Here is a 14,435-nt window from a genome sequence, read left to right as displayed (position 1 = left end):
GCAGGAGAAGAGAAGAGCCTTCAACCACCAGTTATGTCTATATCTCTTCCAGAATTTTGGCAAATTTAAAAAATCCACCCGGACAGAAATTTTACCCCTACAAAAGAGGACATGTCCTGGAAAAAGAGAACACATGGCAACCCTACCTGTTTAGCCCAGGAACAGCATGTATTCCAAGTAGAATCACAAGGAATCAGGCTCTGTGGGGTTATTAATTATACAGCATTCTTCTTGTGCCCCATAACTTCCACCCACAAGTACATATGTGAGGTCACCCCCACTGACTTTTATGAACTTCACAGGGTGGGAGGAAATGACAACATCAATACCACCCAGTGCATGTCAAAGCAGGCTCAGGCTCAGGGTCTCCCTAATCCAGCGGTTCTCAACCTGTGGATCCCCAGATGTTGTTGGACTACAACTCCCATCTTCCCTGAGCTCTGGGGACCCACAGGCCTGCCCTAGCTAGTATTTGAATCCACAGTAGGTCTTAAGAAAAGAAAGTACTTCACACAGTGCATAGTTAAAATATTAAAATTCACTCCCAGAAGAAGCAGTGGTGGCCACCAATGGGATTCTAGTCATTTTATCAGCTTTGGTCAATATATCAATGATGAGCCTAAATGGATGGGGAACAGATTGCCTAAAGAAGCATCTCTTCCCATACCTAAGTGTCCAGTCCTCAAGACTCTTCATGAGAGAGCCTTCCCCAGGTCCACCACTGCCATCTAATGAAGTGAGGCAGTGTAGCCTCTAGTAAGGGAGCCTTTTCAGTGGTGGTGCCCTTGTGATGAGATGTTTCCCCCTAACCAACCACAAATACAATTTCAGCAGGTAGAATTCCCTATTCAAAAAATTGGTGGTCACATATAGTACTCTCATTAAAGGACTAATTCATTGTGGGAGTGCAGTCTCATGGCACAATTAACACATTACCTCAGAGCAGGGGTCAGCAATTTGACATCTCTTGGGGTCCTTGGGCACACTTGGGGTCTTCCCTTAGTGTCTATAAAACCTGGAGCTTTCTGCACCTCACTGCCCCCTTGGTCATGAGGTATTGAGGGAACTTACCTTGTTTTGCCTTGAAAGGTACCTAGAGCTAAAGGAAGAAGTTGGAAAAGTGGTGTTCTTTCCAACTCCCTCTTTTGGGTAGATTTCCTGTGCCTCACTCAGCAGAATGACCAGAAAGGTCCAAAACTGGTGCAAAACTGGCTTACCGCATTTGGAAGTCAGTGAAGTAATACACATTGCTACCTAATGCATGGCTGACTTTTGCTCCAAGGGGGGTGGGGGGTGGAGAGAGGAGCTGCAAGTGGTACTCAACCCTGCTGCTGGCACCTGTCTATCGCCACCCTTGCCAAGAACAGTCCACCAGCCTCAGCTCATCCATTCAGAGAAGCAAACAAGTACCTAGGTGCCTTTTTGCCCTGCAGAAGAAGACCTGCTATTTCCACAGCTGATTTTCTATGTGCCCCTGCTGTTCCCCCACCGCTGCCCGCCCGCAAGCAAACACACACCAGGTAGATCCCCTCCCCTAACAAGGAAATACCCGCCTAATTAGACAATCCTTTTCATGAACTGCCTTGTTTACATGAAGCCCCTTCGCAGTCGGGGAATGAATAAAAGGCGCCAGCTCGCCTTACAATCCAGCGATATATGCAGTACATACGGTTTTTCAAGATTTAGAGAAGACAGACAGACAGACAGACAGACAGACAGAGCATGCCGGTAGGCGGGCTGTGGAAGGATTGATGGATATAAGAGAAAGGATGGGAAAGGGATGCCATGGAACAGAGGTAAAGCGGAGAACTCGGTCCTGCATCTATCTGCAATGCTGGGATCATTCATTCAGGCTGTGAGCCGCCCGCCCCACCGCCCAAGTGAAATGGACGGTTTCAAAGGAAATGCAAAAACACCTGCCGATTTCGGAGAAAAGGCTTGCCCATCCCTTGCCTGTTAACAGATGTGTACCCAGAAGATAGTGTTGCATTTTTGATTTGATTATTTCCCCTGGTTAATTTTCTTTTATCTGCATGCAAAACCTTGGTGTGAGCGCGAGAGAGGGAAGGTTCTTTACGCAAAGGGGTGTATTTTCCAAACCGTGTGCTCTTGCCTCTCCAGACAGATTCCAAAGATGGTGCATAATAGCACACACCACAAATTGGGAAGACTGGGGGAAAGGGCTTCGGCAACCCCCCCACCCCTCGCACAGATTAATGCACACTGCAAGTTAACAGGGGCTGAAGTCACGCTTTCGGGATTTTCAATAACTGGCATGCAGCAGTTTTGTATGTTTATTTGAATCTCATACGGGTTTGGTTGTTTTGGAATCTTTGGTCTTAGTTAATAATGGCACCCCCTCCTCCCGCGGGGAAAAACAAAAGAGGTTTGGGATGTTAAGGAGCATGGGTGTGGGTTTACAATAAAGGTGGGGGGAATCCAATTTTCCACATTTTTGCTCCAATAAACCCATTGGCTATGTCCGAAGTCCACTACGGGGGGTGGTCATCTCCACACTGAGGCATGCAATGCTGCAGTACCTGTGTCCAGTTTCGCTGCCCAAGGACCCCAGCCTCCGCGCGGGTAGCAAGGGGCTGACCCCCGGGACATCCTCGGTCGTTGCCAGAGGCGGGATGGTTTTCTGGTGGGCATTGCTCTCGGATGGAGACTTCTTCAGCTTTGCCCTGGCCATCGCGGAGGCTTCTTCGGAGATGGGGGCTGCCTTCACTTCCCCCCTCAGCAAGAACTCTTCTCTCTTCTTCCTCCTCTTTCACTCATAGCAATCCTTTGCTCGAAATGCAGTTGGGTCGAGAGCGGGAAGCACGTACCATTTTCCCTCTCCCAGGCACACAACACGCTCGCCCCCCCAGACAAAGCTGCACAGTGGAACAATCCTGCCCTTGTGGATTTATTGTGGTACTGATGAAGGGAGGCTCTGGCTGGCATGGTGGTGCAATGAATCAGGTGGCATGCAGCGGAACCGTGGCAAGATGAGAAGAGAAAGTGCTTCCCCTGGCTAATAGGATTTATGCTGGTGGCACTTCCAATGCCTTGACCAGTTAATATGATGATAGGTGATATTTTTCAGTGGCTGTAGTGGTAAAATGCTGAAGTGCAGGAGCTCATCAGAGAGCACTGTATGAAGAGCCCTAGAGAACCCTATAGCCTTGCACCTGTGGATAGACCCCACATAGAGTAATATAATTGGAAGGCGGTCAAAGGGTCATCAGGTGCAACACACGGCAAAATATAGGCAGGAATTTTGACTGTATGTGTGTGTAGTGTCATAGTTTGTACAGGCACAGGAAATCTCAGGCCCAGGTGGGATGAATGTGGTCCTCTGATCTTCTCTGTCTGGCCCCTGAGACTCTTCCCCAGGCCACACATCTCAATAGGCTTGCTCCACCTCCTTAATGACATGAGTGCTTTTGCCTGGCTGGATTGTGTCCTTGACCTGTGATAATGCCTCTGGCTTGCTTGCTTGAATGAAGGATGGAGAGAGGGGTGTGCTTGAAAGCCTTGTTGTCACCTCATTCTGCCAGTTATCCTGGTGTACATATACATATAGGGATGCAGGTGGCACTGTGAGTTAAACCACAGAGCCTAGGACTTGCCGATCAGAAGGTCGGCAGTTCGAATCCCCACCACAGGATGAGCTCCCGTTGCTCGGTCCCTGCTCCTGCCAACCTAGCAGTTTGAAAGCACATCAAAGTGCAAGTAGATAAATAGGTACCACTCCGGCAGGAAGGTAAACGGCGTTTCTGTGCACTGCTCTGGTTCGCCAGAAGTGGCTTAGTCATGCTGGCCACATGACCTAGAAGCTGTATGCCGGCTCCCTCGGCAATAAAGCGAGATGAGTGCCGCAACCCCAGAGTCAGCCACGACTGGACCTAATGGTCAGGGGTCCCTTTACCCTTTATGTTTACCCTTTATGCAACGCACACACACACACACACACACACACTTTTGGCAACAGAAGCAAGCGAGACAACATGGGAGTAGTTGCTAAAGCAGGAAAGGGGAAGCTGCAGCCATTCAGAAGTTGTTGGACTCCAGTTCCCATGAACCCCAGCCACTATTGGTTGTTTTTATATTGTACATCATTAAAAAAAACCCCAGTGGTTTATAAATGATTTAAAATAAAATAAAATAAAATAAATTATTAAATCTGCTTTCCTCTTCGTTTCCAAACCAGCATGATGTGACGCCTATCTGCATTCATGCATGCATGAATCAGCCACCGATGCCATTAATGAAAGTGGAGTCACCTAAAGAGAATTGCCTCCTAGTGTCTTCTTCGGCGGCAGCTGGTGCCTGCTGAGCCTAGTGAGGTGGAAGGCAGGGAGCCCAACAGCAGGGGGCGTCAGAGCCAATGACAGAAGGATCCAACTTGTTTTAGGTTTGCCTTCCCCCTCCTCCTTCTCCCCCTCCTCTTCCCTGCTTGAGTTCTACAAGGGCAACACTGAAACTAAAGAGAAGGAGAAGGCTGACAGTCAGTGCTGACAACCCCTGGAATGGATGTAAGGTTCGAAAGCACATTAAAGTGCAAGTAGATAAATAGGTACCGCTCTGGCAGGAAGGTAAACGGCGTTTCCATGCGCTGCTCTGGTTTCACCAGAAGCAGCTTAGTCATGCTGGCCAGAAGCTGTATGCCGGCTCCCTCGGCCAATAAAGCGAGATGAGCGCCGCAACCCCAGAGTCAGCCACGACTGGACCTAATGGTCAGGGGTCTCTTTACCTTTACCTTTAAGAAGGGAGGCAGGTGGGGGTGGGGTGGGTGAGCAGACTGAGGCTAGTTTAGCAGTACCACATTTGCCCTAATGGAGTAGCCTGCAGTAATTTGCTCACAGTAAGCACACTGGCTTAGCTTTTAGCTAGAAATATAAATGTTTCTAGTTAGGGAGACCACTGAACCAGCCCCTCCAAGATCTACATTTTGCATGCATGCACCAACTGTCTGAGGACTTGCCTTTTTAAGGTCACAGCAGTGGGGTACTTCACACATACCCTATAATTTTGATTTAAATGCACACTTCTGCCGGATTTGCATCCTTGGGAGCAATTTAACAAACAAAAGCCACCGCCCATCATTAGAAGGGACAGCTGTCTTTCCTATATACTTTCACATCCCCCAAGAGGATAACACACCTGAATCACAGACATAAAATAAGCAAGTGTGCCCTTGGCTCCTGGCTCCACTGATTAATCAGCTTAAAAGCTTTTAGTTGATTAATCTACTCCAGTAACTCCCAAATGGCACAAGTGAGCTAAAATGATTTACAGCCACTAAATAATGCACAATAATTCACACTCCCTAAAAGCTTTAAAAGTCAGAGGTTGGGGATCTTTTCCAGCCTGGGGGCCACATTTCCTTCTGAGTAGCCTCTGAAGGGCCACATGCTAGTGGTGGGCAGGACTAGAGGCAAAAGAAGGTGGAGGAATGAATGGGAGTTCATTCACCCACCCCTCTCTGTCCTCCATCCAGGCAAATAAGGGGCATGATCAGAGCTGAAGGGCACATTCCAGATCCTTTGGGTCTGAAGCAAGGCCAATGAGGGGTGTGGGCTGGGGAGAGGGGTGTGGGCTAAGAGCTAAAAAGGGATGCTGGGGGGGGGACATTTGGCCCCTGGGCCTGAGGTCACCCACCCCTGCTTTAAACTGGTCAATCAGTGGTGGCTGCAACTTATGGGCACATTTTTATCATTGTACATGTGTGTCTATTTTTGCTTCTGCATACTACTGTGAGGTCTTTGTGGGGTTTTGGGGTTTGGAGGGGGTTTTGGTGGCATGCTAACAAAAGAGCCACTAGTGTGTTGCAGCATCAAATCATTAAACAATGTATTCTGCAGGTCCAGAGCTCCCATCCCTAGAGTGGAGCCACTGCTGGCTGCATCTCTGTGTGATTCACTGATCTGGCCATGTCATTTTCCAATCAGCTTCTGCTGGCTGCAGGGAAGAGGGGTCAAAATTCCACCATGGTTCCTGTACCACATACAATCAGATCATCCTGGTGCAAATGGCACAGCAGTGAAGGATGCAGATTGATATCCTGTGCTTTTTGGAACGTAATGACGTTCCTGAGGATGCTCAAAAGCATCATTTCTCACGATGGAGAGGCCAGCAAATGCCTCTCCTGGCTCCAGTAAGCAATCCTCATGGATAATTCACTACCCCCTATTCTCAAAATTTTTTGCTTGCACTTGGGAAGAGGGAGAATTGACAGGGAAGGCTGCCTAGCAGTAGGGATGGGAATTCCTATTTAGCCTCTCTTGAAATGTAGTGGAGTTTTGGGTAGGGCTTCCATTTTGAGACCCCTCTCCCCAAATGAATCATAAACACACCCATGCACCAATGCTTCCTTGCCCTCTTGAACTCATACACCTTTACACACATACAAACACATGGGTGCAGGGGCACTTATTTTCACTGTATTTGGTATACGGCCTCGGCCCAGTATGCCTGAAGGAGCATCTCCATCCACATTGTTCTGCCTGGACACTGAGGTCCAGCGCTGAGGGCCTTCTGGCGGTTCCCTCGCTGCGAGAAGCCAAGTTACAGGTAACCAGGCAGGGGGCCTTCTCGGTAGTGGCGCCCGCCCTGTGGAACGCCCTCCCACCAGATGTCAAAGAGAAAAATAACTACCAAACTTTTAGAAGACATCTGAAGGCAGCCCTGTTTAGGGAAGGCTTTTAATGTTTAACAGACCACTGTATTTTAATACTTTGTTGGAAGCCGCCCAGGGTGGCTGGGGAGATCCAGCCAGATGGGCAGGGTATAAATAATAATAATAATAATAATAATAATAATAATAATAATAATAATAATATTCACTTGGGGTGGGGAGCAAAAGCCTCAGCTGCCCAGGAAACCTGATGCAGTCAAAATGCCATCTCCACACTGCTTAGAAACTGAAGATGATAAGCAGGAAAAGCAGGAGGATAAAGGAGTGGATATCCCAGGGAAGGGTGGAATTTGGCCAAAAGTTACACGCAACCCATGGGCAAAGGTTATCCATTCTAGGTCTTAGATCTTCTGGAAATCTTTGCCTGGGTGAATTTCCATTAGAGGGGGAACTTTCAGCCCTGTAGATGTTGTTGAACCACAGCTCCCATCAGCTTCAGAAAACACGGCTGACGCTGAGAAATTATGGGAGTTTTAGTCAAATGTCATCTAGAGGACCAGAGCTTCTCCACACCTGCATCAGAGGTTGTTTAGGGTAGCACAACCAGAGCAGTTGCATTGGGTGCCGCACTGCAGGGGGTGCCAAAACAATGCTATAGAACGGAGCATGAGAGGTGGGGAGGGGCAACAAATTTTAGCATTGCCCAAGGAGCCACTGAAATATGAGACCAAAGTCTGCCATTACCTACATTAGAGGACTCCGTGGTTACTGTTCTTTCTTTCTTTCTTTCTTTTTTATAAGATATTTATTAAGATTTTTTTAAAGTATTACAATAAAATGAAAAAAAATAATAACAATAACAAAAATACAAAATAAAAATAATTAAAAACACACAAATTTTCCATTGCTTATTTTCCTTTAGCCTGTTTCCCAGACCTCCTCATACCGCCCTTTTTTGTATTCCACCTCAAATTGTTGGTTCAGCAAATCCTTACCATTATGTTTTTACCTATTTATAACCCTTTTTTCATATTCTCTTAAAGCATTACAGCTGGAAACCACTTACTTTCTATCCAACATCATTCTAACATTCGTTAATTTTACAATTTTTACAATATTTCTGTAGATAATCTTTAAATTTCTTCTGTAGATAATCTTTAAATCTTCTTCCACCGACTCTTCTCCCTGGTCTCGGATTCTGCCAGTCATTTCTGCCAATCCCATATAGTCCATCACCTTCATCTGCCATTCTTCCAAGGTGGGTAGATCTTGTGTCTTCCAATACTTTGCGATAAGTATTCTTGCTGCTGTTGTAGCATACATAAAGAAAGTTCTGTCCTTCTTTGGCACCAATTGGCCGACAATGCCCAGAAGGAAGGCCTCTGGTTTCTTCAGGAAGGTATATTTAAATACCTTTTTCATTTCATTATATATCATCTCCCAGAAAGCCTTGATTCTTGGGCACGTCCACCAAAGGTGAAAGAATGTACCTTCAGTTTCTTTACATTTCCAATATGAGACCAAAGTCTGCCATTACCTGCATTAGAGGACTCCGTGGTTACTGTTCTTTCGACATTGTATACAGTGGTACCTCGGGTTACAGATGCTTCAGGTTACAGACGCTTCAGGTTACAGACTCCGCTAACCCAGAAATATTACCTCGGGTTAAGAACTTTGTTTCAGGATGAGAGCAGAAATCGCGCGGCGGCTGTGCGGCGGCAGCAGGAGGCCCCATTAGCTAAAGTGGAATCTCAGTTTCAGGTTAAGAATGGGCCTTCGGAACGAATTAAGTTCTTAACTGGAGATACCACTGTAATCTGAGTGGATATGGAAGGGGCTATAGAAGCAAGCTGTCAGTCTGAAAGGAACATCAGCACCTTCAAAGACAAAACCACCTTGGGGATTCCCATTAACCAACTCAGAACTCTTCTAGGCCAGCCAGATCAGGTTTCTATCCCCTCCTGGGCAGGTGAATGTGAGGTGTAGCAGTTAACTAGGACCTGAGAGCCCAGGGTTCAAATCCCCACTCAGCCATGAAACTCAGTGGGTGCCGTTGGCCCAGTCACTCACTCTCAGCCTAACCTACCTCACAGGGTTGTTATGAGGATAAAATGAAGGAGGGAGGGGGGAGAGAGAGAAGAATGTATGCTGCATTGAGCTCCCTAGTGGAAGGATGGAATAAAAATAGATAGATGATAATGATAGATAGATGATAGATTAGATAGATAGATAGATAGATAGATAGATAGATAGATAGATGATAGATAGAATTTTCCCTCTGCCAGGAACCACATACAGCAGTTGGGGGGGGCAAGTGGGGAGATGGGCAGGACCTGAAGCAATCTCTCTCTCTCTCTCTCTCTCTCTCTCTCACACACACACACACACACACACACACATGCACACACACTGTTCAGCTGGAGAAGTGCAATGTAAAATTAGGAAAAGTGCAAATTTAAAAGGATAGTCCATGTTTCCCATTTATGCATTGTTTTGGAAAATGTGAGTTGAGTTGTGTCTCATTCAAATGCTAACAAAATCATGGATTTCTTCACTATCCATATCTGTACTCAGTCACATTTGAGAGCAAAAATAGATTCTTGCCTGAGTGCTGAGAAAGAAACAGAATTAGAATGTCAATCATTTAGGCACTCCCAAAGATATCATCATTCCCCCTTATTTGTCTCCCCTTCTCCCCAAGTTTCTGATTTTGTGATGGAGCCATTCATCCTTTTAGCACACACAGGTGCCTCTGGCACAGAGGCAAAAACCAACACATTTTACATAGATTACACACAATGACGCTTTCTCCGTCTATTTTGGAAATGAAACTGACATTCTCTTTGAGTAACCATGGTTTTGGGGACTGCAGGCACATTATTTGGAAGGGCTGAAGCTTCATTTTGTTGCTGCATCTTACAACTAAGCTAAACATCCAGAATGATCTGTGTGGCACAGGCCCCCGAGGACTGTACCATTTATGAAGATAGGGGCAGGAATCATATGATGGCATGCTCTTCCATGCAGTGTTTTTTTGTTTTGACTCCTTGCATAAGGAAACCTAGCATATCTGGGAGAGCAGCCTATTCCCCATGAACAGCTAGGTTCCCACAGTCAGGGAGTTTTTAGGGTGCAGTCCTCCATCTATATTCAGGAGTGATACAATCCCAGGAAGCTGTGGAGTCTAGTTCATCAGTGTGAATGGGGCACTGCTGCACCAACCTCATCATGCCCTTGCTAGCCCCCACTGGCTTGCCTTTTTGCTTACAACCAGTCCAAAGGATGGCCCTGGCTATCAGCTTACTCTTCCTTTATCTCAGTGTAGTCCTTTGTAGAATTCAATAGGAAAGATGACAGGGGGGGACTAGAATTTGTTGGCTCTGTCATCTCTGTAGCCATCTGGTGCTGGTCTCCTTGCCTTCTGCCCTACCAGTCCCAACAGACACAAGACACCACTGCCAGGAAGGCTGTAACTATAAACACATTATTCTGAACGTGTAGATGCAGAACCCCATTTTGGAGGGGCCCAGCATTGCACGCGTGCACGTGATATCATGAAGTCATGCACATGCTATGCTGTGCTCTGCACTTGGCCTCCTCATGATGCACGCGTGGCACGGCATGCCCACCACTGCCACCCGCTGCCTGCAAACGCAGGCTGGACTGCCACTGCTGCCTGTTGCCCACCACCTTTCCTCCGCTGCCGCAGTGGTGACTGGGGCAAGGCCTCCACCTCCACATCAAGGCCTCCATTGAGGCTTGCTGCAGCTGCAGATGTACTTCTGGAAGCATGGCTTGGCTTCTGGAAGTATGTCTGCAGCAGCAATGGGCCTCAATGAAGGCTTTGTTGTGCTGGTGCACTTGGCCTAGTCGCAGTAGTAGAGAGCCAGGGGAGAGCCAATAGAGGTAAGACAACAGACGAGCAGTGGCGGGTGGTGGTTCAAGGTGGTTTGGGACATGTTTATAGGCAGGAGGGTGGTGGTAGGGCACGTCACACAGTGCACCTATCATTAGGAGGAGGCCTCTTCTGCCCCCACAACATTGAGGCTCAGCTCCCTTCCTGCAAATATTGAAGGGGCCGCGGGGGCCTTGGCCCTATTGAGATTGCGCCTTGGACAGGGAGGGCTTTTAGGCCATCTATGATCCCAGGACTTGAGTGTCTCCACTCTTGCAATAAAGGAGTAGAACAGGGAAATTCATTCATCCTTTGGCATAAGCAAACACGCAGCATTCTGGTGCTGGGTCCCCACATACTCTGGCAGGAGACCCCACCCTGTGTACAGCTGTGTGGTAGAATTCCAACAGGCATAGCTAATTTTAATTGGTAGGATGCCATAATAGGAAAATCTCCACCCCTGGAATATCTGTTTCCCACAGAGCTGTTTTAAGGAGCCCTTGCCAGAGTTTTCCTACACTGGGCCACCACAGCCCATCTTACCCATGTCTGGCTAATCACAACCTGTCACTCTTACATTGGGAGCTCAGCTCTGGAGGCTGATGTGCCTGCAGAGAGGTACAATTGCTGGCTTTCAGTTCCACTCTGCCTTAATGGAGGCAGCGTCCACGACACTGGGGGATCGTAGGTGTAATGGCTTTAGGGGTTGCTTGTGCATAAGTTGCTGCCGCTCTGGGCTAGGTTGGCTGGTTAAACCATTTCTCGCTGGACAGCCATCCACTCCGTGACAGCAGTGACAGCCAGCTCATTCCCAGTATTATTGGGGGTCCTGACAGTGTGGCTACGTGAAAGGCAATGGTCTCTGTGTGCCTGGAAACCCTCATTCTCATTGGTGGGGTCTGGTGAGTCACCTCCCCTCCCAGAGGTTCCCTGCCGTCGATGGTGGTCACTTGCAAGGGAAAATCCAGAGGCAGCAGGTGGAGTTGGTGTTCTAGAGCGAAGCTCTTGCTGAAGAAATTGCAGGAACTGCCTGAATCCAGCAGCCCCTTCACCTTGACTGGGTGCCCATTTGGGAGTTCTAGCACCACTTCTATGGCTATCGCTGCCCTGGGAGGGTCTGGTTGGGGCACTTCTATTGGTTGTTGGCTTGGCTGCTGCCCCCGCTGATTGGCAGCCAAGTTTGGTCGTTTCCCTGGTCCTGATCCGTTTCCCCCTTCCCCTCACAGCCAGCAGCTCCCACCATCCCTTGCCAGGCCTTTCTTTGAGGGCAGACCCTGGCAAAATGTCCTGGCCGTTGGCAGAGGAAACACTTCTTGTGGGTTTTCCAATCCTTTCCCTCCCTCTTGCGCCCTTCAGTGGTGTTTGAAACCTCGCGCGCGCGCGTGCCATCTATTTCCATTGGCTCAGCCGGCTGGGGAGGCTGCCTCGGTATTTCAGGAATGCGGTAGTCATGGTAACGTTCCCCTCTCCCTTCGCTCTTCTCCTGCGCCCGCGCTTCCTGTCTTGCTCCAATCGCAAGCACAGCCTTGGTCAGCTGGTCCATCGACTGCGGGCGGGGCATGCGGGAAAGCTCATCCTTGACCGTTGGGGACAACCCCTCCTCAAATAACATCTGAATGGGTTCCGCGTCCAGATCCCACCCAAGCCGGTGGATTAACATCGCAAAGCGCGACCAGTACTTTCTAACAGATTGGCTCCCCTGCTTGCACCCCATCAATTGCCGTCGAACCACATTTTGCTCCACTTCGCTTGAAAACATTGCATTCATTGCCTGAAAAAATTTCCTGACGTCTTTCAAGGTGGCATTTTGCGTTGCCATTAGGGGCCTGATCCATTCCCGCGCCCCATCCTCCAGATGCCCCACAATGTAGGCCACCCTCTCCCCATCATTCACAAAGTCATCATGCTGCAGTTCCAAAGCGTACTCTATTTCCGTTCGGAACGCGTTGTAGTCCTGGGGCTTCCCCCCAAACTTGTGCACCAGCCCCGGTACCTTCCTTGCGATGGGGGTGGGTCTGACCTTGGCATCCTGAGCCCTCCATTCTTCCAGCCTCACCGTCAGCAGAGCCACATGCTGTTCTAAATCTCGGTTCCTCTCCACCAGATTCTGCACTCCAGCTGCTCACTCCGTGGCGCCGGCTTCTCCGGTTTGACTCATTATGCTCCCCTGCCTGTCGCTGCGCACAAGCAACTTCAGGGACTGACGGATTGCTGTAATGGCTTTAGGGGTTGCTTGTGCGTAAGTTGCCGCCGCTCTGGGCTAGGTTGGCTGGTTAAACCATTTCTCGCTGGACAGCCATCCACTCCGTGGCTGTTCAGTCGCTGGCAAAATCCGTCAGTGGGCGTTTCTTAAACCTTTTCCAACATAAAAGTTGTTTGATGCCCAGTCTCCTCCTACTCTCCCTGCGCGGAAGTCTTCTGCACAGGGAGGGCGTGGGTAGCGGAGGACCTGTGCTCTCCCCGCTGGTGTCCAGTGAAGAGTCCCGGAGCCTGCTCTCTGCTTCCCCCATTGGCCCCCCTCTATCCCTGGTGTTGCGCTGATTTTCTTCCCCAACCGGAGACCTGCCTCTCTCCCTGCTTGGCCCCTCTCCAGCATCGCTGTGGAGCCTCGCCTCCTCCTCTAGTTCCGATGGCAGTTCCCTGACATCCGGCGAAGGGAAAACAAGGATGATCGGGGGTAAATTATCCTTGCAATTTCCCCACCAGGGACTGGGGGAGTGGGCTTCACTCACAGTTCATCTCGGTACCTGGTTCTTGCTCTGGCATGAAATGTGGGGGAGGGGGGCAGGGAGGCACTGAGTCCAAAAGCACTTCGCCTGCCGAAAACCCTCCAATGCCGCCATTAAGAAGCAGAGGTTCCCCTGTTAATTAGAGCTTAATACAGTTAATTAGAGCTAAAGTACAGGCGCATGCTAGAAGAGATGAGATCACAAACTGCAGAACAAACCAACTGCAAGGACTTTGAGGTTTGAATTTGAGATAAGACTTCATTTGGTGCAAAAGACGTGGGGGGGAGGGGAGCCTACGGTTTCTTTATTTAAAGTTTTGTACTCTAAATTTATGATTCAGCAACCCTCCTCTGAATGTTAGTTCAAATTATATTTGTCCAAGTGAGAATGGAATATAAAATCAAATGGAACTGTGTATGTAAAAAAAAAAACACAGGAAAAAGGAAGGGAAGCTCTAATCTGCAAAAGGTTTAAGATGGAAACTTAGAGCTGACTCTTCCCTGTCCTTTATTATCTATGAACTGAACTGAACTAAGAGGACTTGGAATTTACCTAATTTAATTGGAAGGATAATCAGCTGGAAGGAAGGATGAAAGGAGTCTGTGAGCTGCCATGGAACTGATAAGGTTCTTTACTGAGTCATGTGCAGTTCGACAGATCGCTCTTCTTCCCAGGCTGAGGGGCGGAAATGGTGACAACTGTTTATTTACTGTGACAGGGTGACTTTTGCAGCTGTTGTTAAAGTTCTTGGTGCAAAACAATGAAGCACGGGACAGAGCAACGGAGAAATTTCTGGAACAATGGGATATCAGCTCCACCCAAGGCATGACTGATAAGAGCAACAACTGGGGGAAAGAAAGACATAACATCTTACAAGGACAGGAAGAAACACCACAGACAGAATAATTGCCGCACACAGGAAGAACAGGGATATACAGTGGTACCTCGGGTTACAAACACTTCAGGTTACAAACTCCACTAACCTGGAAGTAGTACCATGGGTTGCGAACTTTGCTCCAGGGTGAGAACAGAAATTGCGTGCCAGCAGCACGGCAGCAGCGGGAGGCCCCATTAGCGAAAGTGCGCCTCAGGTTAAGAACGGTTTTGGGTTAAGAACAGACCTCTGGAACAAATTAAGTTCATAACCCAAGGTACCACTCTAGTTTGAGTTCCTCACTTGAAGCTCTTT

General features: G+C 48.4%; 1 protein-coding gene across 14 annotated transcripts in view; it reads right to left on the bottom strand.

Moving 5' to 3' along the window:
- Positions 1–14,435, bottom strand: part of KCNT1 (potassium sodium-activated channel subfamily T member 1) — a 207,799-nt gene that overhangs the window by 123,412 nt on the left and 69,952 nt on the right. For 4 of the 14 annotated variants that reach the window (XM_083597195.1, XM_083597185.1, XM_083597196.1 and 1 more), the window contains exon 1: positions 2,541–2,843. The exons of the other annotated variants lie outside the window; for them this stretch is intronic. In XM_083597195.1, coding sequence (XP_083453321.1) covers positions 2,541–2,692 — 152 coding nt within the window. In that variant the 5' untranslated portion in view covers positions 2,693–2,843. Of the gene's footprint in view, positions 1–2,540; positions 2,844–14,435 lie in introns of those variants that run through there. 14 annotated transcript variants of the gene reach the window in all.

This window comes from Podarcis filfolensis (genome assembly GCF_964270895.1).
Source record: "Podarcis filfolensis genome assembly, chromosome: Z".
In the NCBI taxonomy this organism is placed as follows: Eukaryota; Metazoa; Chordata; class Lepidosauria; order Squamata; family Lacertidae; genus Podarcis; species Podarcis filfolensis.
Note: the sequence above shows the minus strand (reverse complement) of the source record. Positions and strands in the feature narration are given on the sequence as shown.